The 24651-nt window shown below is 42.4% G+C and overlaps 3 protein-coding genes across 8 annotated transcripts; 2 read left to right on the top strand and 1 right to left on the bottom strand.

Moving 5' to 3' along the window:
* Positions 1-31: 31 nt before the first annotated feature.
* Positions 32-8369, top strand: LOC100120588 (protein MTSS 2). Of its 3 annotated transcripts, XM_008212166.4 has the most exons (14): positions 32-1172; positions 1605-1666; positions 1745-1818; positions 1903-1987; positions 2063-2154; positions 2238-2548; positions 2632-2946; positions 3431-3547; positions 3723-3870; positions 3960-4280; positions 4403-4572; positions 4669-4952; positions 5146-5346; positions 5920-8365. In XM_008212166.4, the coding sequence occupies exons 1-14, from the start codon at positions 1101-1103 to the stop codon at positions 6482-6484; spliced, it is 2817 nt and encodes a 938-aa protein (XP_008210388.1). In that variant the 5' UTR covers positions 32-1100; the 3' UTR covers positions 6485-8365. The 3 variants fall into 3 exon arrangements, with proteins under 3 accessions (XP_008210388.1, XP_001604214.2, XP_008210389.1); XM_001604164.6 differs by lacking the exon at positions 5146-5346 and having other exon boundaries at positions 43-1172; XM_008212167.4 differs by lacking the exon at positions 3431-3547 and having other exon boundaries at positions 907-1172; positions 5920-8369.
* On the bottom strand, positions 8362-18289 carry LOC100120561 (alpha-1-macroglobulin). Of its 2 annotated transcripts, none has more exons than XM_031926520.2 (22): positions 18027-18289; positions 17743-17907; positions 17463-17677; positions 16399-16643; positions 15909-16025; positions 15674-15834; positions 15480-15588; positions 15169-15405; positions 14762-15010; positions 13889-14639; positions 13658-13803; positions 13452-13569; positions 13190-13382; positions 12622-13062; positions 12179-12543; positions 10978-11882; positions 10628-10877; positions 10381-10553; positions 10067-10310; positions 9719-9987; positions 9384-9627; positions 8362-9197 (listed from the first exon to the last, which is right to left on the bottom strand). In XM_031926520.2, the coding sequence occupies exons 2-22, from the start codon at positions 17805-17807 to the stop codon at positions 9025-9027; spliced, it is 5670 nt and encodes a 1889-aa protein (XP_031782380.1). In that variant the 5' UTR covers positions 17808-17907; positions 18027-18289; the 3' UTR covers positions 8362-9024. The 2 variants fall into 2 exon arrangements, with proteins under 2 accessions (XP_031782380.1, XP_031782381.1); XM_031926521.2 differs by having other exon boundaries at positions 9725-9987.
* Positions 17913-24637, top strand: LOC100120537. Of its 3 annotated transcripts, none has more exons than XM_008212172.3 (4): positions 17913-18012; positions 20221-20728; positions 20991-21583; positions 21668-24637. In XM_008212172.3, the coding sequence occupies exons 2-4, from the start codon at positions 20221-20223 to the stop codon at positions 23576-23578; spliced, it is 3012 nt and encodes a 1003-aa protein (XP_008210394.1). In that variant the 5' UTR covers positions 17913-18012; the 3' UTR covers positions 23579-24637. The 3 variants fall into 3 exon arrangements, with proteins under 3 accessions (XP_008210394.1, XP_001604173.1, XP_031782385.1); XM_001604123.6 differs by lacking the exon at positions 17913-18012 and adding an exon at positions 19344-19957; XM_031926525.1 differs by lacking the exon at positions 17913-18012 and adding an exon at positions 20821-20866 and having other exon boundaries at positions 20368-20728.
* The last annotated feature ends 14 nt before the right edge of the window (positions 24638-24651 follow it).

Raw genomic sequence — 24651 nt, 5'->3', positions numbered from 1 at the left:
TCGAACGTTTATTTGCGTTCGTTTTTTTTTGTAAACATTGGAACGCGCTACAGTTATACCGGGCAGCGCGTCGGGTCCAGATCGATTTACGATCGCAGATGCGAGAAACTTTCCAGATTCCATTGCGCAGTCACACGCTGAGCGAAACACATTGCCGAAACGTGAGAGGCAGCAGCAGCAGCAGCAGCAGCAAAAAAGGCCATAAGCGCAGATGGGGGACGGACGACAACAATACGCGCGCGAGTGCAGTAGGCGTGATCTGCTGGAGAGGAGAGCATTCACACACACATATATAGCATATCTATACAGTTTAGTCCGGAAAGTGCGCGTGCGCGCGTCCCTATTCCATAAGCTATAAGGGCCCTGTACAAGGAGAGAGAGAGAGAGAGAGAGGGCAAAGAACTAAAGAAGTCACAGTGTGCGATGGTGACGAGCTCTGAGCGTACGCGAGTGGGAGTCCCGCGGAGAGAGAAAGAGCAGCAGCCTCGAGTGTAGTGTAGTGCAGCAGCAGCAGCAGCAGTGAAGCTGTATAGAGAAGAGTCTAGCGTCTCGATTTTTCGTCTGTCTGTCTGCAGTGGTGTCCAGTCGCGCGCAGTTGAAGAGTGCGCGAGAGAGAGAGAAAGAGCGAGTGTATTCGTAAAGTGTCTTCTCAATGGCGCGCAGTTGTTGTCCTCCGCGCATCAGCATCATCACAAAGACGATCTGCGGAGTTGTAGCCAAGCGACGGCAGCATCAGCCTATATTATGCTTCGCCGCGATCTAGCGTCGTTCCTCTGAATGCTAATATCAGGAGTGTGTGCTCGCTGTTGAAAATCTGGATCAACGCTATATAATCGCATAACGCAGGCATATAGATATATAGGCACGTTTGTGCGTTTAATACAGCAGCGCGCACGACTCGCCAGAGTGCGCCTGTATGTCTGCCTGAAATAGGAAGTGCGAGTAGAGCGCGAGGGGCGTACGGAAGGAAGCGCGTATATAACGCTCGCGAGTTTTATTTATTGTGTCTCGTGCAGCGGACGGCTGCTCTCTCTCTCTCTCTCTACTATACTATAACCATCGACTCTCTTTCTGTATACGCGTCGCAGCCGCGAGTAAACATGGACGCGACTGTCGAGAGGGAGTGCAGCGCGCTGGGCTGTCTCTTCCAGCAGATAATTCAGGACATGAAGGTCAGTTTTCTCAATTCTTATATACTCATACGTGTATTCTCTTTCTCCGCGATAGGAATTAGCTTTCGGCCTTTGCACCAGTCAATTTTCCCCTTCGCGTCGTATCGCCGCATATCGGTCTTCCAGCATCAGCGCACCACGAGTTGTATAATTCGAGACAATTGGCACAACTTTTCTCATAGCGCGCGCGGCTGTATATACTCCCTCCCCCCCCCCTTCTTACGTATATATACAGCAGCGTTCGGCGTTTGCCTTTTAGGCCGAACAAAACTACCTCGTCCCTTTCTCTTCTCTCGCCCGCCTCCTCGTATCTCATCTCTCCCGCTCCGAGATATGACGCTGATGTTCCTTATAAGCTTGATGATTGGCGCGATTATGCGAATGACACCTGCTATACGTAATGCACTGACCCGTTATCCCGTTCGATTTCAGAACGGAGCTCCGCTGTGGGAGGACCTCATCTCCAAGGCGACCAAGCTGCACACTTGTTTAAAGTGAGTTTCTGATTTGCGATTTTTGAGAAAAGTAGACCGAATGTTATGGATTATTACGTTTTCTTTTTTTAATTTTAGGGCCGCGATCCTGGCGATTTCGGCGTATCTCGAGGCTTTTCAGAAGATCGCGGACGCTGCGACGAACGCGAGAGGTCAGTTGGTTTGGCAGATGTAACGAGTGTCGAGGGAAAATAATGGGGAAAGTTCGTTTAATTTAATGGGAATGTGGATTTCAGGAGCTACCAGAGAGATTGGAACTGCCCTCACAAGGATCTGTCTGAGGCACAAGGCTGTCGAGACGAGAGTCAAATCGTTTACAAGGTATTTCGTGAACTAGATTCTTTTCTCAAATTTTTTTATTAAATTGATATTTTCTAAGCTGATGATTTTTTCCAGTGCTATCATGGATTGCTTGGTGTTGCCTCTGCAAGAGAAACTGGAAGACTGGAAAAAGTCTTTGGTCTACCTTGACAAGGAGCATGCTAAAGGTACTGTCCTAAAACCCTTGCTCTGGATTCAAGATCAATACTCCAAAACACTGACTAATCAAATGAATTGTTGTTACCTTTAGAATATAAAAAAGCTAGGACGGAATTGAAGAAAAAATCCAGTGATACACTGAGACTGCAAAAAAAGAAAGCTCGCAAGGGCTTGCAGACACAACAGATTTATGGCACATTGCCACATGGTGCCAGCCAAGGTAATGCCTCCAATCTTGCCTCCACTGATGTTGAATTAGGCAGATTGCTTGAATCGTCGGCCGCCGTTGTTCAGGAGAAACGTCAAACATTAGAGGAGACGGAGAGAAAGGCAGTGAGAGCTGCCCTGTTAGAAGAAAGGGGCAGGTTTTGTCAATTTGCCAGGTTTTTAAAACCTGTGCTCGTAAGTAGTACTTTGAAAATGTCATATCTCGAAACTTTTACACGCGTTAATTGATTTTAACCATTTTCTTTTCGTTCCGATAGGACGAAGAAATCGCAATGTTGATGGAATTGACGCATCTCGAAGAAGTCGCCAATCAGCTGCAGAAGCACGCCGCATCTCCGCAACAACTGCCGGCAGCTTCGGAACAGGTGATAACGGACATCAAAGGTCGCGATGCGGCTCAGTGGTCCTTGGCGACGCCGCCGTCAAGCCCATCGCTGTCGCTTGGATCTCGAAAAAGTTCCGTGTGCTCGATCAGTTCATTGACCAGCAGTAGCAGCGGCTCGTGCAAAAGTCATCCAAGCCCTCCGGCCGGTCATCCCTCGTCAGCCTGGCACAGATCCGTATCGCAGCAGGTAACGGAGAAAATCGAAAGATTACGCTCGAAATAGTCTCGCACCAATAGTAGCATGGTTATAAAAACTCAACATTGTGATTTGTGAAAATGAAAGAAAATCCTAGTTTTTAATTTTTTTATTTTAATAGAATAGTGTACATTTGTTGTAACAATGTTGAGCTATTATAATAGCGATTGCACGTGCGAGTTACGGAATAGTCGTCGTTAGTTGTTATTTGAACGTAATGTGTAGCATGCTGTTTATACGGCCTTTTGGTAGTTGCTCCATTTTTTGGTAGCCTCTCATGCAGAAATTCCTGGGCAGCGATATGAGGAGAAAAGACGAGAAAAAGCGAGGCGAATGAGCCAGAAGCGCTCCATCGATTACACACACGCACACACACACACTTTCAGCTCACACAGACATCGCACACATGAACACAGACACCTCTGCTTAACGTCATTATAAATGTAGTGGTCAATGTTGTATCTACTTATTGTAGCCTTTCAACGGTATGGTGACTCTACGTTACCGTCATTCCATCAACAGCGGCTCTCGCGATTCTGGCTTCACTTCTCTACAGGAAACCCTTTATTCACAACCCGTGTACAGAAAGCAGGTATGACGTAGCGTAACTATTGTTGTTTCCTTATCTGCATGCTAACTATTGTCAATGTTTCTCGTTCTTGAAATGTTGTTTTTTTTCATATATGTAACAAAAAATCTAACATAATATTTCAAAGCATAGCGAAAACATTTTTTCCTTAATACTAATTTGATCGTTCCATTTTCAGGTATCGTGTACCTTACCTCATTCCGAGCGCAACTCCAGACAATCCGCTACGTCGACATGGCCCGATCTTCAACGAGAAACTGCCAGTGCTCAGTTCGATTCACAAGATCCAAATGCCACCAACGAAAGACCTCACACTATTTCTTCAGGTTTGTTCGTATACAAACACCTATAAACACAGTTGATTATAGCAAAGTTTTGGTTTTACTAAAAGATAATAATTTTGTTGATTAAATAGCGTACGAAAAGGGTCATCAGAGGCCGGCTCTTAGCGTGTACACGTTTCAAGCACCAGATCAAAGTAGTTCTTGCCACAGTCAACCTGCTTCCCCAGTTTCGACGTCCGCTGCGAACATTCAACAGAATGCCGCGAGATTGCAGCAAAGAAAAAATAGCAGCGGCAGCATCGGCCGCGAAAGACCGCCTATCCCAAACAGGTGCTCTAGTTTGGAAAGGCCTTCTGTTCCGGCAAGAATCGATTCGGCAGATACTTCCAATCAGCGCCACGGTCCAGATAGCCCTAAAATTAAACTGCCTATACCAGCTCACTTAGCGAAAGGTATGCATATTTAATTAGCAACTTTAATTTTATTAGTACTACAAAGAAAACTCATGAAAGTAAATCGAGTAGTTCTATCTAGCTCACGTAAGCCTAATTAATCATTTTATATTACATTGTAGAATTAGTAACGCGACAGCCACTACTGTTTCAACAACCCATGTACGTGAACATGCATGAATTAGCAAGTTTAGCAGCGAGTCGAGCTCAAGAGATGTTGCCACCACCCCCTCCTCCTCCAACAGCATCCGGCGAAACAATAACAACGACCGAAAGTATTAGAGAGACTAAGGTGAAATATAGTTTTACTGTTTGGTTCTAACACCTAAGTAGGTTTTCAATTCAAAATAATTATGTTTACGAACATCCGCTGTGCATTTATTTTTAGACTTCGGAAACAACGAAGACTGAAACTGGAGCGACTGAATCAAACATAGAATGTGTACAAACTGAACGCGTAACAGTAAGCACCATACAACGCAGAGGTTCGCTGCAGCAGGCAAGCCGACCCGCACCACCTACCCGCCGAGTTTCTGCCGTCGTCGCCGAAAATTATGACGAGCGCGGTAGCAATCACGGTGATGATTTGGAAAATTTACCGCCTCCACCAGCTTTCTTACTTGAAGGCTCCTCCCCACCTAGCGCTGCAGGCAGCCCAGCTTCTCAACGACGGTAATATATTAAAATATGATTTCTCATTTAAATCTAGAATATTCGAGTTTACAGAAGAGCGTTAAAGTCTAATAATATAGATGGTAGTAATTATTAAGTGGCGTTAGAAAGGGTCGATAATTGCATACAAGCACCTTCGATATTCTATCGAAAACAAGTGCTTTGCTTGATCTTTGTAACTTATTCACTTTAGATCTATCTCCGTATCGGAAACAGTAAGAACATTAACTGAGCTGCGGCATACGCCAGCCAGTCCGTCTTTTCTACGACGTAAAATAGCAGCTCAAGCGCAAGTACAGCATCAAAGCCAGCTCACGAATAGTGGTACTAGCGGTACCTCGGCCGTCGTGCAAATTGCTTGTTGCGCAATGGAACGCGCAAGCACGGCCATCAGGTATTTTTGTCTCATGAGCTTGTGTTGTGTTATTCCTTATATGATTCTCCACTTAGATCCAATGGTTATGTTATTGTCTCGCATTAGTTTATTTTTATACATTTTTTGAAAGTTCTTTATTTATCCAAATAGTTTTTCACCGAACGCTGTTATTATCCATTCTTGTTAGAAAGTAGTATATCTGTATAGATGTATCTACGTTTTAGAAAACTTTTTGAATTGGAAAATCATGTCATGTGCCGAGGTAACGACAAAATTAATAATCTGACAAGCACGTTTTCAAAATTTAATAGGTTTATATTATGGAATGTGTAAGTATAATCATTAGAAACCAAAATTTTAATGAATCATTCGAATACAATATACCCACTTGAAGAAAAATAAAGGGTATATGCAAAAATCCAAATTTCTCTGAAAAAAAAAGAACGCATGGTATCAAAATTTATTAGACTCTCCGTTCGTAAAAAGAATGTGGAGAAGACAGAATTATGTACGCTTTCGGCGAAAAAGTAGCGTATCGCTCGAAATCTTTTCTAACTGCACGCTAAAATTAATCCATTTGAATTTCAACAGTGGGAGCGGTAGTCATAATCGTCACGCAAGTCCAGATACACGAGGTCATTCCAAAGTAGCGACATCAAATGAAACTCACAGCACCAGTAATGCGACTATCAGTAGCCAGGGCCCAGGAGGAGTCGCCCAGAGTTTCATGGCAGTGCTTAGTGCCAAGTTAACGAGCAGCGTGTCACTGGGCTCATCAAGTCATAGCGGAAACGAGGCATCGGCGGGCAATAGTCCCAAACCCACGAGAAAACAATCCGTGGACTTGCAGCAGCAACAGCAGCAACAGCAACAACAACAGCAGCAGCAGCAGCAGAATCGAAATTCTAAAACGTCGAATGAGTTTCTGGAAACGTTAAACGCCAGGTTAGCTCAACAACAGCGGACTGCTGGTCAGGGAAATACCAGCATGAGATCTGCTAGTGTCAGACGTATCATGGCCAACCGTGTTCCAATCATCGATCCACTGCAAGTGAGGGATATGAGGGTCTCACTTATGGATCAAATCCGAAGGGGTACTTCTTTACGCAAGACTACTGGACCTATAAACGATAGATCGGCGCCCAAGATTTACTAAAGGTCGTTTCCCCTTTAATCTTATATATGTAGTGAACATTTCTATTCGACAAATCTGCCAAGTCTAACAAGTAGATAAAAATGATAACACCTTGGTTAGTTATTCTGCACTTTTTAAATTGCATTATTATTTATTTGATTGCGCTGCCTGAGTAAAAAATCGTTCATCTTGTATAAATATTACATAAATTAGCACACACGATTTTAGTTTTAAATAGAATTATATGACTTATAAGATTTGATCAAAGGTGTTATCAATTTTGTGTACAATATTTGGAGACTGTACGTGTGGTCAATAGTGCAGAAACAAAAAGAATTAGATGATTTTAAAATCCTATAAACGTCCATATCTGTATGCGGCGAAAACGCGCGCGTTCACTTGACTTGCAGTAAAGAACGACGCGAATGTTCCTCGTCCGCAAACCTGTCCGTGACAGGATGTACACGTACCTTCGTTTTCTACTTGATTATTAACGTTCGCTTTTCATTTTCATATTTTTATCACTTTATCGTAGTCTTTTTCCTTCTTTTTTATCAATTATATTCGAAACAAGAGACTGAGCGCGTACGAACCGACGATTCTGCCAAGAGAGAAAGCTTATTTCTTTTTTCCGAATCGAGGGCTCGAATGCTTAAGCGTCCTAGTATTAATCGTGCGATGTTATTTACGTTTTTCTTTTGCGTATCCCTGGTAAAGATTGTTCCTCGGGTGCGGCAAAACTGGCAAACATTAAATAAAGTGCAACGTGAGGAACGTAAAAAATTGAAGCCAGGGGCACCTCGTGCGACTGACGAGTTCGCACGTGGGCGCGTGATATTAACCAAATAATTTTGTAGCTCATAGATTATTAGCGTATCAAGAGGCTTAAGGCAAAAATAAATGGGAACAGGGACACATTTTACACACGCATAGACTCGTGTAATATTTTGCAAAGTACGCGAACGCATAACCCCTATTTTTGTATTATTTCAATAAGCTACTGAATAAATATCTGCCAAGTCCTTTTCCCTTATAGAAATCCAGATTTCTTATCATATCTTCAAACCGTATATATAAATATATCTATAGTCGTTTTTTGAATTGTTTTGACGAAATCTGTAAGATATTTATGACTAGCAAAAAATCTGAACGAAGCTTTGAAAGGATAAAAGTTGTTTTTAACAATTTAAAAGTGTATTTTCACTTGAATTTACTGTCCTATACTTTTTTACGCGACACAGTTATGAAATAGATTTTGTAATTTAGACAGTAACAGTTTTCATTTAACATGAATGTAGTATTTTGTTTCTTAATATACATTATACAAAAAATTTAGAATTTTTGCTATTAAAATTAGACGCGCTATTATTGTAGCTGCTGCTATTTTGTACTTTTTCATTGCGTTCCTTTTGATAATGGGACGTTCCAGTTTCTTCCTGTCGCCATTATTTCTCATAAGTTCGTAAATACACGTTCGTATTAAATGAGCAGGTTTAACAAAGTGCAAAAGAGATTATAAAAGAGGCCGGACGACGTCTCGCGTGTCGGCGATTTGAAACTTATAACTGCCAATAAACTATAAACATAAAGTTTTAACGATAATAAGAGGAGATAATTTAAACGTATTGATTATTGAATTAATAATATCGACTGCTAATTGCTGCTATTAAATAAAAAGTTGACGAGTAAATCGTTCCGGAAGGAATCGCCGATGCGCCAGATGGCGACGTGTCGCCGCGACGCTTGACGCGTGAATCTGCTGTAAGAAAATAAACTATATTTAATGTAGCTACTGTCTAAAGGATGTTGTTAATTTGTAATAATAATTACTTGTATATCGCAGTGTCGGCGAAGAACGCAAGGTTATGAGCAATGAGCAGAAATAAAAAATATCTGAGTAAACTTTTGTGATCGTTTAAGCCGATTTTTATTATCATCTTTATTTATCTTTACACTTCCATCCTCATTCTCTCTTCTCTTGCATACATACATTTACCCTCGTCTTTCCCATCTCTGTATCCCTCTTCATTGTTCAACGATTATGTAAATGTATCGTACATTTGCGCATTGCATAGTTAAAAAAACACTATACATAGTTCTAAAATTCTTAACGTATTTATTATAACTGTAAATAAAAATCAAAATTCGTATGCTATTTTTAAAGAAGCTTTGTCTTATTTAAAAATAAATGAAAAACTATGTTTGGGATATCTATGTGGTCATTGTACAATAAAATAGCAACGCTGCGATTACAAAATATATAGTTTTTCTTTTAGTTAATTAACCTTTATCAACCAATGTAGATCGTTAAGTTTACCAAAAAAAAAAAACGATTTCTAAAATACTTTTGCCTGAATCTGTTCAGTAATAACAAATTTTCTGCCCTCATTAACTATCTTTCAAAGCATTCATGCAAAGTATCGTAAAAGTTTTATAAAGTCTAACAGAGTGCTACGTATAAAAAAAATTATTATAAAAAAATACGCTTTAACGCATCAGCGTACAACGATTACATCACTATATCACTAGTTCGTTTAAATCTTAAATTCTAGGATAAAAAACTATGGATTACGTGAACACGATAGTTGAGCCTCTTGTATTTCATGTGGTGTTCCAATAACAGATGTCAAAGCAAACATAGAGTTGCTCCTGTCCAGTAGAGCTTTGGATTTATCACTTGACTTGGCAAAATTAAAACCGCCCTTTGAACTCAGCAGTAAAGCCATGATTCCAGCTAAAAATGAAGTTTTATCCTTAACAAGAGCATTTTCACGAAAAGGAGTTCGTTAGAAATACCAATCCCGAGTTCACAAAAAAAAAAAAAATAATAATAATAATAATAATGATGATGATAATTACACAACGTTATTGTGAATATGAAGTATATAAAGTAAAGGAAAAAAAGCAAGTGTACTCTTACGCTTATCGAGCGGTGCGCAGGGACATTCAGGCTTGATATTCAGCTCTATCGTCGAGCGAAGTCTCGTAGAGGCGCTTGAAGAGCTCAAGTCTAAAAGCAAGCGGGCTTTTCGCGATCGCCTAATGGCCACTTTAACGGCACTTGCTGAAGAGCAGTAGAGTTCCTTTATGTCCGATGGAATACCCTCCTCGCATCGCGGGCAGGAAGCCAGGCTTCTACTCATTTTTGTCTCTTCTGTCTTTAGCTATATTGAATATTTTATTAGTTTGATAAAATTTTAATATAGTTTTAAACGTAACGATATAGTAAATTTTATAACAAATATCAGACATTACGCCTACTTTTGTAGAATTGTGAAAATTCAGCGATGGTTTCGCATTTAGAGGGGTCTGTGCAAAAACGCTTTCTTTGGTCGTAGTCGACACCGGTGCTTCGACGTAGAAAGGTATAGGGCCCTCGATTCCATTGGGCGTTTCCAGCTCGTGATCGACGTTAATGAAGGCCGGCGAGAAGCCCTCGTCAACCACATCCTGATCAATATTCGGCAGGATCGGACTAGGCGAGAATAGTTCACCGTCCGGCTCAATGCCGCTTCCTTCGTCCACTACGCAGTTAAAATTAGACAACAGTAATTATGAATATTTAAGTCTAAGCTGATACTTAAAAGAAATATGATATTCTACGGTCTATAGAGATGGTTGCCGGAATAGTGACACCAGACGACCGCTGCTTAAAAATCGAAGGATCGACTTTCTTCTCCCTCGTCGTGTCAATTTCAAAAATTCCATCTATCTTCTCCGGGAGTTGATTAACGGACAGTCTATTGTCGAGCTGCTGCATCTTTCTGGGCGCGGGGCTGTTAGCCTCGTGATTGATTACTGCCTTTTCGGTCTTGTTCTTCTCGCATACATCCATGAAAGCGTAACTCTGCAAAGAGAGCAAACTGTGTCACCCCGATTGTTAAAAACTTTCATGAGAGTGTATATACAAGCGATACCGTGGAAACTGTAAGCTCTTGCTGGTAGTAATCGTAGAGCTTGATGTTGGCAGGTTCGGCATGATCGACGACATTTTCGCGGATCGCTTGGAAGGATATGCACGTCTTCTGAGCCGTGAGCTTATCGAAATAAATGGCCACGGTGTCATCGTTCTCTTCAAACCGCTTGACTCCTGCCGAAAGTTAACTCATTCTATACAACAAGTTTACAATTGAAAAAAGATTAAAATTAAAAGCAAAAATATACCGGTCGCGTGCTCATCGAGCAAGTCATGCAAACTGGCTCGGTCCGGTCTGAAGCCGCTGACCATAGCAATTTCCAGCACAGCCATGTTGCTCTCTTCGTCGGGGAGCTTGTAGCGAGTGCAAACGGTCAAACGTTGGATAGAGCAGCCGTCGTTGGGCGTCTGATCTGCCGTCGAGACGCTTGCTGTACTGGTAGACAGGTCGAATGCCTCCGAGCCCGAGGCCTTGGCTTTGTGGTATCTGAGGCTACTCTGTATAACAGGTAAACATATCGCAATGTAAGCAACTACAGTCATTAATTTTTGATACAGTTGATCGGTAAAAATAATATTTCATATAGGCACGTGATACCTGAACGAGAAGACAGCCCTCGCCTTCGGCAAAGATCTCAAGCGTCGTGGGTAAAGTGGGCAGTTCGACCCTGTTGAGCAGCATACGGTTCTCGTCGTTGATTTTGAAAAGCTTCTCCATATCATTAGCGGTGAGCAAGACCGAAAGCTCGGTCGCGCTAGCATTAGCCATCTTGAGCGCGTACTTGGTGAGCGCCTCAAGCCCAAGCACCGTGTCCTGAGTCGAGCTGAAGCCACCCTCGGCATTGCGCTTCTTCGAGAGCCATCGCACGACTCGCAGAGCTTCCAAGGTATTATTCTCTCCCCCGAGCTTGATAAGCGACAGCAGCCCATAAGACGTCATCTCGATGCTCAGAGCAAGCGAGCCAGGTCGACTCTTGTCCTCCCACCAGAGCAGATCCTTCTGTCGCGAGGCGCGTCCCATGAGCGAGCGCAAGCTTTCGTTGGCCCTAGGGTGCTCTAGTAAGGCCAGGGCGTAGGTCGTCAGTGCACCAGTATAAGGATTGTCGGCAAAGTGGTCGGACACGCTGGCCTTCTCCAGACAGTAGAGAGCGTTGTTAACGAGGGCTGCGCTCAGAGGTACTCCGGACTCGAGCAGAGCTATGAGAACGTAGGCCGTGAGGGCCGAGGAGCTGCCGTCCTCCTCGCGGAGGCCACCCTTCATGTCCTTGTGGAAGACTTGGCCGACCACCGGGAAGCAGCCGTTCTCCAGCTGGCGGCGAACTATCCACTTGACCGAGAGCTTCAGATCGCGCTCGTCTATCTGGATAATGGAGCGGGCTTGTGCGAAAGATTTTACAACGAAGGCCGTTAGCCACATCGAGCCGCTACCCGCTTCGTCCGCTGCTGCGCCGAACGCCGAGTACGAGCCGTCGGGGTGTCGATAATTCAATTCTCTTTGGTAGCCTGAATTTGATAAAGGTGAGTAAATATCGCTGCGGAGATTAAAGCGCCATTTCTGCTTGAGAAATCTCATTTGTCACTCTCCTGCGGAAATCTCATTATCTATCTTTTAGGTAAAGGACTTCGCGAGTTTGAAAACTCACGTGCGTAACTTTTGGAAACAATTATTAAGAATTTGTTTTCCTTACAATTCTCTTCAGAATTAATTAATTATGGAGAGTGTGCCAATTAGTTATAACTAGTAATGAAAAGTCTCGCCATAGTGCTGGATATTTGAGTAACCATATCATCAAGCCCACCTTTCTGCATATTCTTGATAGCTCTGGCCCTCATTTCGGACCCCGTCTGCCTGTTAATGGCATCGAGATAGGCGATCGCATGGATATTAGGTACGAAAAGTATCATGTTCTGCTCTCCGCAACCCATGGGTAGTCTGACGAGCTGTTCGAGATTCTCGAGGGCGGGTCCGAGCACGTCACCGATTAGCGAGACGTAGGCGGAGACGCTGCCCTCGACCACCTGCTCATCCTCGGGCCTTGGCAGCTCCAACTCCCAGACCAGCGAAGTGTCGTCACTGAAGTCTCGGGGACACAGGAACGACGATCTGCTTATTTCCACTGGAAAGCCCTCAGTCTTTACCAACACAGGCTTGATTATTTCATCCCTAACAAGGCGCGCCATCTCGTTAGTATTTTACACGTAAAGTATACTCATTTTTTAATAACCCATATTAAAAACTCGCCTATTATCGGGTAGCGGCGTTGGAGCTCCGCAAGCTTCGGCGCGTTCTTTGTCGACCTCCGCAGCGACGGTGACGTTTATCTCGCCGAGTTCTCTTGGTAGTAACGGAAACTCGTGGACGATGCTATCTCTCGGTCCGAGACAGTAGGAAGCCTCGGAAGAGCTATTGAACCCGAGATCGAGACCCTCGTGATCCAACAGCTTGATCAGCACCGGCAGACTGTGCTGCATGTAATTAAAGAGCGATACCTTGAGGCGCAGCTGCTCGCCTCGCTTGACGCTGTAGGGCAGGCTGTAATCGAGGAAGAACGGCTGGAATGATGTGATCTGCACGGGATTCCCGATACCCAAGCCACTCTTTGAAGAGATGCAGACCGTGTTGCCAATCCAGTCGGTTATCGAGTCCGGCAGCTGACGCTCGATCGTTGCTCGGCCGTCCTTTCTGCGATTCGACGCGTAGAATGATTGATGTTATTAAATATTTATAAGTAGTTTTAGTGTTAAATCTAATATTTAGAACTATTTAGTGCGTTGGATAATATTTGGTATGTAATAATAGAATAAAGTACCCAGTAGGGACAAGTTCCCATATCCAAGTTTCCGGGAAGTAAGATCGGACAATGGTAGAGGTTTGCGATTCCATTGATGTCGGGTTAACGTAATTCACATCTTGACCCATTGGTGATGCTTCGGGACCTGGAATGCCAGGGGCGCCGAACTGGAAAGCCAGCGGCATCGCTTTCACAGCCTTTAACATTCTGTCTGCAGTAATAACAATAAAGTTAAAGAATAAATTTAAAAATTAATTAAACCACGTGAATGCGTATTTACCAGGTTCATCGATTTCGTCGGATGAAGGTCCTAGCGGTACGCGTCCGAAACTCGAGCGCCAGGGAGGACAAGGTCGTGACTCTAAAATCAGATCGCTCATCACGATCGTTCCAAAATCCTACGTAAATAAAATATTGTTTTCAAATAATAATTATTATATTTATCGTTTATTTTCATATATTTTGAGAATCAAAATATTTACTTACATCAAAAGCTTGTATTGCATCAACGTAGTTGGCAGCAACATTGTACGTTACGGAATGCCTCTTGTTTCGAGCGGCTGGTTTCGGTAAGTGGTCAATTTCTTCCATTGGCCCCTCGTCGCTATTACTATCCTCGGCTCCTTGAGACTCTACGAACAAATCAATCATATAATTTCAAAACACAGCCTTCAAACATTCCATATCACGAGCATCGGTTTGACAAATTGTCGTTACTGTCGCAATGGGCCCAGGTGCTCTGCATAGGCATGGTCTCAGGTGGTAAATGGAAGGGTTTCAATCTAGCAAAAGTCGCCTCGGGCTCTAACAGATTCGATCCAGTAGAAGCGGCACTGCCACCTTCACTCGACACCGGTTGCGACTGTGTGAGGAACCTTGTAGACTTGTCGACGGCAGAGATGCCGCAAAGAGACAACGGCGTTGCCTCGACATGGAATTTGGCGAGCGAGCCGGGACTCTGTTTTTCCTGTTGCCAGGCAGTCTTGACCTTGTTCTCGAAGCAGTGGCCGACCTCGATGCTATGGCTCGCGGTGACGACCTCACCGTCCGGGCGCACATAGTAGAGCAATAGCTCCGAGACTGGAGCCATACTCGCCGTTATTTTGACGCTCAGTGGAAAGCGGTGCACCGATGGATTGGGCTTACTACCTGCTCCGGCTCCGAGCACATGCCTGAACTCGGAATAGTCAAGGAGCGTGTCCTTGCGTGGCTTATATTTGACGTGGCCGAAGACCAGGAGGTCGCCTTTGGAGTTGATCGAGTAGTGGAAACTGATTGGTTCGGTATCATCGGGACTGAGATTGGTGGCGTTGACGGTACTACTGGTACCGCTTGTGTACATTACATTGAAGGAGTATTTTTCACCACAGACCAAGGGTTGCGAACCTCGCGTCACAGAAAGATAGCTCGATGAAGGAGAGTACCAAGGTTCGACATCGATGTACGCGGACGGTTGGTCTACGAATACCTGAACCCAAATAATTAATTGTGTTATTATTAATTATATTTCTTTATTTTCTTGAACAGTATACCTATATACATTGATATTTATGAAGAGTTTAAAATGGCTAAAATTTTAATGCAACTCACCCTCCAGCGTTTGTCAGGTGAATAGTACTTGGTGGGATAATTGACTGCCGTTGCGACAAAGCTCAAAAGCACGATATTCTTGTTTTGCGGAGGCACAATAAAGTCCAGAAATCCGTCGGCGTTAGAAGAAGTAAAGTTGCGACACTCGACGACCGAGCGCTGCCACTCGTCCTTGCGACGGATCCTCAGACACACTTGGATCTTTTCATTCGGAGCCGGGCTCGAAGCATCCGCTCGTAATACTCGAAGCTACAAAACGTTCCTTTCTTAAATTATATTCGCTTCTACTGCTGTTATAAATGTTTTCAAGTAAACTAATGAAAAATCGAGCACGAGAGTATCAGTCATTACTACTGGAATCAAAATTTTTCTTTTTATTAAAAATTTATTTAGAAAAAGGGATGTACCTTTCCATGATAGGGTAGTCCAGGTTTGAAATACTTGAGCGTATGCGGCGAGAACTCAAGCTTGAGTGGCTGGTGCATGACGGGGGAGCGACTGGTGGCCGTCTCGACGACACCGCTTTTGGCCTCTGTGAAATTGGCCAGCAACACAACGTTGTTTGGCGCAACCTTCCAGTGCGGTAGACCCAGAACTTGAGCACTCACTGTGTAATTCATGCAGCCGTCCGACTTGGCATCCAGCTATTTATGAAATTTGCCACTATTAGTTTTACATCCATCTCAATTGATTTATAAACGGTTGCGCTTGTTCTTACAGTTTCTTCGTAATTAATATCAGCAACGGTCTGCTTGCGTTTCCAGATCGGAGTCTGCGGTCGCAAGCTCAGCAGGAGCTTTCCCTTTACAGGCTCGCCGTAGCTGTACCTATAATCGCCAACGCATTGATTTTCATTTGTACCATTTAATTAGCGAATAAAAAGATCATATAAATAAAAACGATGCAACTTACCTGACGCACACTTTCCAGGTAGCGTTTGGAGCGTCCGCGAGAATGTAGCTCGGAGCTCCGATGGTTACTTGAAATCGCGGAAGAACGTACTTCCTCACTTCGAACGTCGAAGTATGCACCAGTTGCGGCCGGTTCTTCTCGACTTTGATCCTCCATATTCCCTGTACGATTAAAAAAAAAATATTGCATTGCTACACTATCATATTTTACGACTACAATTTGAATAAACACGTACAGAGCTGGGCTCAGTCGAGAGCGGAAACGTTAGCTGTGCCATCCCATTCTCCGTCGTCACATTAGTCCATTGAGCCACCCGCACTTCCGACGGGTTTTCGATCCAAACTTTGGGTATCTGTAATACACGATGAGACAATTGAAAAATGGCTTTTCTTCGTGAGTAAATATTATAGCTAATGGAGTTCAGAGCGCATTACATCGCACAGATAGAATAATAGTTGCTGTATAGTGTGCGTTTATGTAGCGGAGATGAATGAACTACTATATCAACTATAATAAGCGTGAGCGATCTGCGCCCTTGGCTTTTATATACTTTCGTGTATGTGTGCATTGTAATTCACTTGCCTATACTGCGGTACCGTGACTCATGTGAAAACGAGTATAGAATACATAACTTGAGCGCAGTTGAAATAAGACGCTATTTTTCTCACTGATCAATGTGCTGTACAACGAGATCGTAGACAATAAAACATGCGAAATACACAAACCGCTTTTATCCAGGGTTTAAGGTCGTGCCTAAGCGTGAGTATCCTGATATTGACATCCTGGCCGGGTTTATAGATAGCCTTATCAGTCTCGACGAAGGTGACAAGAGCGTCGTGTTCGATGAAGACCTTCTTCTCGGTGTCGACGACGTAATCCGGGTGTTTGTCGAATTTGAGCCTCAGCCTTAACTTCGCAGCGCTATACTTCGTACTGCTGGTCACCCTCAGCTCCAGGCACGTCTCCACTCCTGCAATGCATATTATAAATTAATCGGCCGTCACCTAATTCTTCATTGTTAACATAACAGAGAGCACCCGGTGATATCGCACTCTAGCATAGTAAGGAGAGTTGGTACAGTGTATTTTAAAACGTAACCGAACAACATGCATACGTGTGTATATATGGATGACAGAGAGTGAGAGTCAAGTGTGTGTGTGTATATATATAAGGCTCGATTGCGGGGACGATGCCGCGAGCAATCACCGGCTCCCCGCCGGAAGCGGCCACAATTTCAATTTGCCATAGCCGCTTGCTTCGTAGTTATTTCTTCGTTTTTTTTTCCTCTCCGTTTCTCCCTGTATCATATTCTTTCATCCTTTTTGCGCGTTGACTGACGCGAGGATCGATCGGCGATAATTTTTTAGTATATAACACACACTGTGGACGCATTGTGGAACATATAACACTGTTTTGGTACTATTTCGATTCTGTCGAAGAATTTTGAAAGATGAACTAAGATTAAAGTAGCTTCGACGATACAAGTAATAGATATATGGACTGTTTGGGGGGAAGTGCTGTGACTTTGGAAGAGTCTTTCGAGTCTCCGTTTATCCGGTTGTTTTTTTTTTTTTTTTTTCAAGAGGTCTAATGTCAAGATAAGCACGTTTCAGTTTTTCTTCGGGCTGATACAGCTTTTTCACAGATCGTCCGCTTTGCGCAGTGTGCACTCCCGCAGCTACAAAAATTCAAGCGTGGGAAAAATCTAAAAAATTCTTACTTAAAAACACAATCTAGCATTAAAGAGGAAAAAAATTGACTCAGCTAGATAAATCGAATCAGCACTAACCGGATTTGAGAGTGTTCTTCGCGCTTCCAAGAATATCGTCCTCAACGAGAGCCCCACCGGCAGAAGCTGGCGTGACGGGGCCGGCTGCGCTCGATGTCGCCAGCAGATCGACGCTCACGTGCACAGGCGACTCCAGGTTGTGCAGCGACAGGCACACGTTCTCAGTCTCACCGGCGATCAGTCGTTTCGGCGCCGTGAAGATGTATCCCCTGTTCCTGTAAACGGAAGAACAAAAATAGATTGCAATAATATTCTTGGAATAAACAGCGGCTGGCCATACCTGTTGAGACCGGCAGCGCACGACAGCGCCGCCAGGCAGAGGACGATCGACAGGTCCCGACGCATTGTTGATACACACACACACACACACAGTGTGGATGCCAGGAGAGTCAGCGCTGCTGCAGCGATCGCATAGTCTCGGCGCGTGTATGCGGATTACTCGCTTCTGATCACACACACACAACGTGTTATACTGATATGCACTTGACCCGTGTTGCGCTGATCTCTGAGGATTACGTCATTCACGCGAACTTGGTATAAATACTAATTAGTAAGTATACTTACTCACTCCTCGTAAGAACGAATTTTCTCTCGGTGTGCGTCTTATACGCGTCCCAGCTGTGAATCGAAGTAAACAAGCCCAACAGCGAGTCTATGATGAAGAAAAGCACAAAGTGTCGATAATGTGTATAGGCAAGGGGGGGTTACACTCTACACTCTATATCGGTTTTATCGCCTTTTCTCGAATCGTGAAGCGTCGCTGGCCGGCGGCGACCTACTACTAAGTAATACTCTCTGTGCCCGCTACTATACAACACACTCTCGGCGACGACCCTATCACGCGCGCGCGCGCGCGAGAGAGCTCACATTGCTTATAATTGCCCTTTGTTATTCAATGATCATCGTCGAGAGAGAGAGAATGAGATATATAGCATGGTGTGGCGGATGGAGATTGTGAGTGGATGTGTGTGTATATATATATATATATATTGTGTGCTATCGCTCTATATAGCTACCTAGTATACTTATATATGTATATTATGACGTCGGCTAAAATTGAAGGCTATTAGTCGCGAGCTGAGCATCAGCAACGCGTGATCCACCGGCTGATGTACGAGATGAGAGTATTATCGTCTCTCACGCTTTTTCGGCAAGAATTCTTCGATGGAGACGTGTATTAGTCGTTATTTCGATGGGGGATTTATCTGCGCACACGAAACTTTCCGCCTACATGATGCTGTTGTATAGCTTCGACGTATCCGAGCAATAAAACATGCGCATGAGCGGGTTAATCGCCGTGGACATTAGTCATTCGTAATATTTACTTGTACGTTGTACCGGCTATCATTTGATGCATATGCCAATTATAAAAAAGGAAGTACGACGTCGGAAAATCGGAAAACCACTTATACGGGCGTGATTTATCGTTCTAGGAAAAATGATTAGTGGATTGGGTTTCCCATCAGGGTGTATGTACATCCTTTTTTTTTTATAGCAAAGCTATGACGTCTCTATTGGACACGTCAGTAAAAATCAACAATAATATACACCCTTGTTCTATATCGAGACGTAAATAATATATCTGCATAAATAAACAATGGAAATTCATATTGAAAAATAAATGAACGAAGAGCGAATTCATTAAAACGCTTTCTACTATACCTATACATATTCGTATATACGAGGGCTACAGCGCATATAGGTGCGTATATACGTAAATGTATAGATATACAGACTGTTACAGTCGTGGGTCATTGACGTTTGCCATACCCGCATATATCGTCGTTCGCTTTGTTTCGCTACGTTCAAAAGCAACTAATCAATAGTATTTTCTAATACGTATTAGAGATTAATTTTCATACGGCTTTTTAATTTTTTTTATTTCTTTTTACAATTAATTTATAAACCCAGTGAATGTAGCAATTATAAGGACTACTTTTTCTCCATAAAACTCGCAAAGCATCAGCTATATTTCCACTGAATATAAGCGAACCGAAAATTTACCCTCACCTAATAATCGCAATCAAATCACACAGTGAGTATACGTTCTTTCTCATCAAGAGCACATTCAAACTAGGCGCCAGTCGCTATCGACGGATCAGCTGATTGGCTTACATCTCGAGGCTGCACCCTGCGCGCGCAGCCCCCGCACAAGCTCATTGGCTGGAGAGCAGTTCCAGGAACGCAAGCTCCGATTCAAGATTGGGGCGTAGGATATGCGAGAGAGGACGATATCTTTCGCGCACACGCACACACATATATATCATACATCTTTCTTCCCTTCGCACTTCCTGCAGTCCTGCTTATTAGTATTATATAGATCAAAGCCTATATGCACATATAGGCTCGTATGTCCCGTTTACGTGGGCTGATGCGCGGAGATGAGTGTGCGTGCGTTTTGACAAATGGATTTTCGTAATAGCATCGATCCAGTTATAGGACGGGAATTATTTCAATTTTGATACGTGGCGACGCGCTGTAGTATTTAGAGAAACGTAAGTCCTATATTCTACTCCTTTTGCTGGCTGAATCATTTAACCAAGAAAAAAAAGCTCGATGGGGGCGTTGTGTTTGTTTTATTTGTTGGCCTAGCGTCAAAGCGTATGTCAACAGTGTTTGATTGGATTTTAATGATTGGGGTGTACATGATTTTCATTTTACCGTTTAGAAGTTTGGTTATGAACTTGAGCTTCAGAGATATTGATTGGATGACTATTTTCTTTTTTTCTTCATGCAAATTCGTTTATGATCCTTGCAGATGACTGGGGTATATCCAAACTTGCCTCGCGTTGCTGTCAGGGACAGCTTCGACGATGATGACTTGAGCGATGTTGACGATGAAGTATTCATTAGAGATGGAAAGAATGGCATTTTGAAGATAGACGATGAGTGCGGAGTCAAGAGGCCTCTCATGGCTCCACGAAGAAAATGCAAGACACACTTCTCTGAGACATCGCACTTGCCGTATAAAACCCTTTTTGCACCATTTTGCTACACTCTCATAGGATTCGTCATTGTTTTGGGCATAATCGGGTTGTGCATTATTATCATAACTCGATTCCCTGTGCCTATGAACATTTTCAAAACTTGGGTGTCTTCTAATAAGCAAGCGGTGTCCGAGAAGAAGCACGTTGTTCCTTGTACATCTTTGAATGCTAATCTCCAGTGGACTAGGACTTTGCCTAAACTAACATCTGAGGCTCCGTTGAGAAGTAATGATGTGAATGGAGATAACATAGAAGATATAATAGTAGGCTTTAGTACAGGTACGTAAAGATTCTTCTTAGAAGACATTTTCTTTGGAAGTCTTCTTTTTTATTCTATGCAATTAACTTATAATTTTATCTATTTTTTGCAGATTTTTCTTTGGTTTGCATATTGTTTCATTATTTCAATTTTGTAAGGTGAATGCTTATTATGTTTTGTTAATTTATTGATTTTGATGGTTTTACTCCACTCATACAATCATGTACCTGTATAATATTTGAAATTTCAAGCTTTATGCTTACTAGAATGTGTCTGCGATAGGTCTGGACAAAGCAGAATCTCCTGAATATGTGTGCGCACTATACTTTGATCAAAGTGCACCATGTTTAGGAGGTGTCATGGCTTTAGATGGCAAGTCTGGAGAAACTCTCTGGACTCACTGGACTGCTCACGCAATCTTTTCTGTGGATTGTGGTCTTGATTTAACTGGTGATAAAGTAAAGGATTGCATTATTGCTGGTCGTGGTGGAATCCTTCACGCAATTAATGGCCAAGATGGAAATATCTTATGGGAATTACCATACAGAGACTTGTCTATGTTGACACAACAACGATTTTATGATATCTATGATGCAAGATACATAGCTGATGTTGATGATGATGGCGTTGGTGACATAGTAGCTTCGCATACCTGGCAAGCTGGTGGGTCACAGTCAGAAGTCTTACTGGTGTCTGGCAAAAACGGAAACAAAATCAATAGTATGGATTTTCCTGGAAAAGAACAACTATTCGTTGCACCACAAATCATAGTTCATCCAGACGGGGAAACTTACTTTGTATTGACTTCTAGTGATCAAGAAAAGAATGGGGGTTTATTCATCATTCCACACTCTAAACTATTGAAAGGAGAGTTTGTAAGTTTTCTAATTATTACTGACTACGTAACCGTTATCTCAAGTAAGATTGTCTAAATGTGTTAAATTGATTTTCGTTTTCAGAAATTGCAGGAGCTCTATCACGGTGCAGGTAAAGGAGTTTCATTGCCCCCTCTTATTATAGATGTAAATTCAGATGGAACAGAAGACATTATTGTTGCCATGACTAACGCAACTATAATGGCAATCGACGGCCTAACTTTCAAAGAAATTTGGAATTTCACAATAGCTAATTCTGAAGTAATCAGCATCCCTGTTCCTGGTTACTATAACGACGATAAAATCCCGGATTTCATGGTCAAGCACCAGATCGGCCCAGGATTTCCCGTGTACTACTATACCAGTGCAACGATATTAGATGGCAAGACCGGAAAACCACTGCTGGAAGCACCAATGGAAGATAGTTTAAGCGCTCAGATGTCTGGTCTATCCGTGACAGTCGATGGTTATGGCAACGACTGGTTTTTGCACTGGTCAGCAGACTGTCTTGGTGTGGAAGGGGCGAAAGATGCTTACGAATTCGTCAAAACTCCCAATGCTGACGCCGATCTCTGTAAATTACGATTCAACAGCACACTTGTTACCTCATTGTTTGCCTTCAGTCAGCATGTCGAACCACCTGGAATATCTTTATACCGCTCTGAAGACTGGCGAAGATTGGAGTTCAACAATTCTATTGATCCTAGAAAAGCGGCGCAGGACTACGCGAATTCTCATTCTGCGTTCAGTAACACAGATGGCGAAATCGTTTCCAACAGATCCCCCTCGCGCAAATCTAAATACCGCAAGAACAACGAGGCTCGGCATAAAAGTGTAGAAAACGACGAATTCGCAGAGCCAGATAACTACTATCCTAGATCCAAAAATATAAAGTACGATAATATGAGAGACGATCAGGCAGGTGAAAGTTTCTTAAACAAGGCACTAGATGAATTGAATGAAGATGGATGGAAAAGTGACAAATGGGATAACGATAAGTCTAAAGATAATGTACAAACTGACGACAATTACGACGACACGTACGATGATGACGAAGAAAGAATGATTGCATCTCGACAGTTGAATGAAATTCGGCTTCAGAGGAGTGAAAAGAGTAATGCCCGATACATTAATAATGATACAAATGATGTAGAAAATCAATTGGATCCTAGTATGGATTACACTAATGGACAAAGTAAACAGAATAATTATTACTCTTCTTTGCCATTCAATAGATCAAATAATGCTGACGATGGTTCCGATTATATGAATATTCCCGATATCGACTTCGTCGATAACATTAAGGACGCCGAAGCTCTCGACGACAGAAGCAGGCGTTCGATCAAGGACAATGAGAGTGCTCTTAAACAAAATGAAAGTGAAAAAGACTCGAAATCAATAAAGAATCGTTTATCTAAGGTCAATAAGAGAGATACGAATATGAGAAAGAAAAATCCTCTATCTAAAATAGCTTTTGATTACCGTATGGCGAGATTTTTTAATAGACGACTGAAGAAGGAAGCTGACGATAAGGACTTTTCTTATTTACCAACTGGATTGCAAAGACAACCACCAACCGGAATTTTGCTTCCGTCACTGAAGTCCGATAAGAAAAATCCAGTGGACTTGGTATTTTCAACTTACTGGCTACCCGCTTCCAATACACCCTTTGTTCTTCTACCGAAAGACTTGCAGTGCATACGGGAAGCTGAGGAGAATGCTGAGGAAAAACTGTCATCCGATGAACGAGAGGCAATCATTACTAGTTGTTTAGCTAATAGAGGAGTCAACTATCAAAGCTACCAGGAGGCTACCGACAAAGAAAATGTAAAGATCGCACTGGGGCAAATGACACTATACAGAATGCAACTGCAGTGCGTCTGTCCGGAAGATATGCTCCCAGGCCAGACGTGCAAGGACATTTCTAAACAACAAAGTTGGCCAGAACACTTGGGAGCTTCTGGAAGTGGCTATTTTGAGCCCCTTCCAAAATAAAAAATTTCATAGAATTGATATAAATTATTTAATACAATGACATGCATGTGACAATGAACGAAAGATATATTAATGAGTAGATTACATCCGTGTATCGGACTCACGAACTGCGGCGTTCAAAAAAGATTACGTTGAGAGAAAAAATTATGTCATTTTTAACTGGGAAAAATGTTTATTTTATTGGGTATATTCGACTCAATCAAGAATTGCCATCTTTCTTATTAGCGAGGTCGAAGAAAAATTTTATAAGGGTCTGGCCAAAATCAATCGATTTTTATAAACGTTGTATGTATCTATAGGTTTATATGTACGAACGCACACCAAACGCACTGACATCGGAACTTGTTATGTATTATTTACGCAAACATGTACGGTTATTTGTTCCCTGCGAGATCTGTACTTTAAGGGAATGAAACAAACTTTGATTATGTGATGGTAGTTTCTTTTTGTCCCTTTGAACTTCACTGAATTTGATTTAGCGTTTTTAATATTTTTGAAACAATCTTCTACTATTAATTTCAGTACAAGGATTGACGAGGATACAGCGCAAACGAATTTTGTTATATTCCCTTAATGCGAATGGTGCTGCCTATAACTAAATTTTATAAATGAGAAACATAAAGTAGGACGTGATGAATGTTTCGCCTCGGTTATAAAGAAGTATTATTATATATTGTCGAGTATATATGAAAAAAGTATAACACAAAGCTGTGGAAAGTATAAAATATAGATTTCTGTTTGCGTTAACCCTTTGCCTTTACAGTATTCCACTATGAATTTCGTTTAGAACTTATTCTCAATATAAAATCAATTAATAGCTTCAAATCAGTGCTAAATGCAAGGTAAAATGATTGGCATAGCGAGTCGAGATAAAAGACGTAAATAAGACTTAAAACGACGAAAATCTAGCAAATGCTGTGGTATACCGTTTTGCAAAGGGTTACGAATTTATGATAAAGTATGTCCGTTTGATGTTGATCGATATGGAAGTTTGTAAAATCAAACAGATACAAATACAATCCGAAATGTACAAACAATAAATACCGAAAACTTGTGAGATATGGCCTTGTTTC

Source organism: Nasonia vitripennis, chromosome 3, assembly GCF_009193385.2.
Source record: "Nasonia vitripennis strain AsymCx chromosome 3, Nvit_psr_1.1, whole genome shotgun sequence".
NCBI lineage: Eukaryota > Metazoa > Arthropoda > Insecta > Hymenoptera > Pteromalidae > Nasonia > Nasonia vitripennis.
Note: the sequence above shows the minus strand (reverse complement) of the source record. Positions and strands in the feature narration are given on the sequence as shown.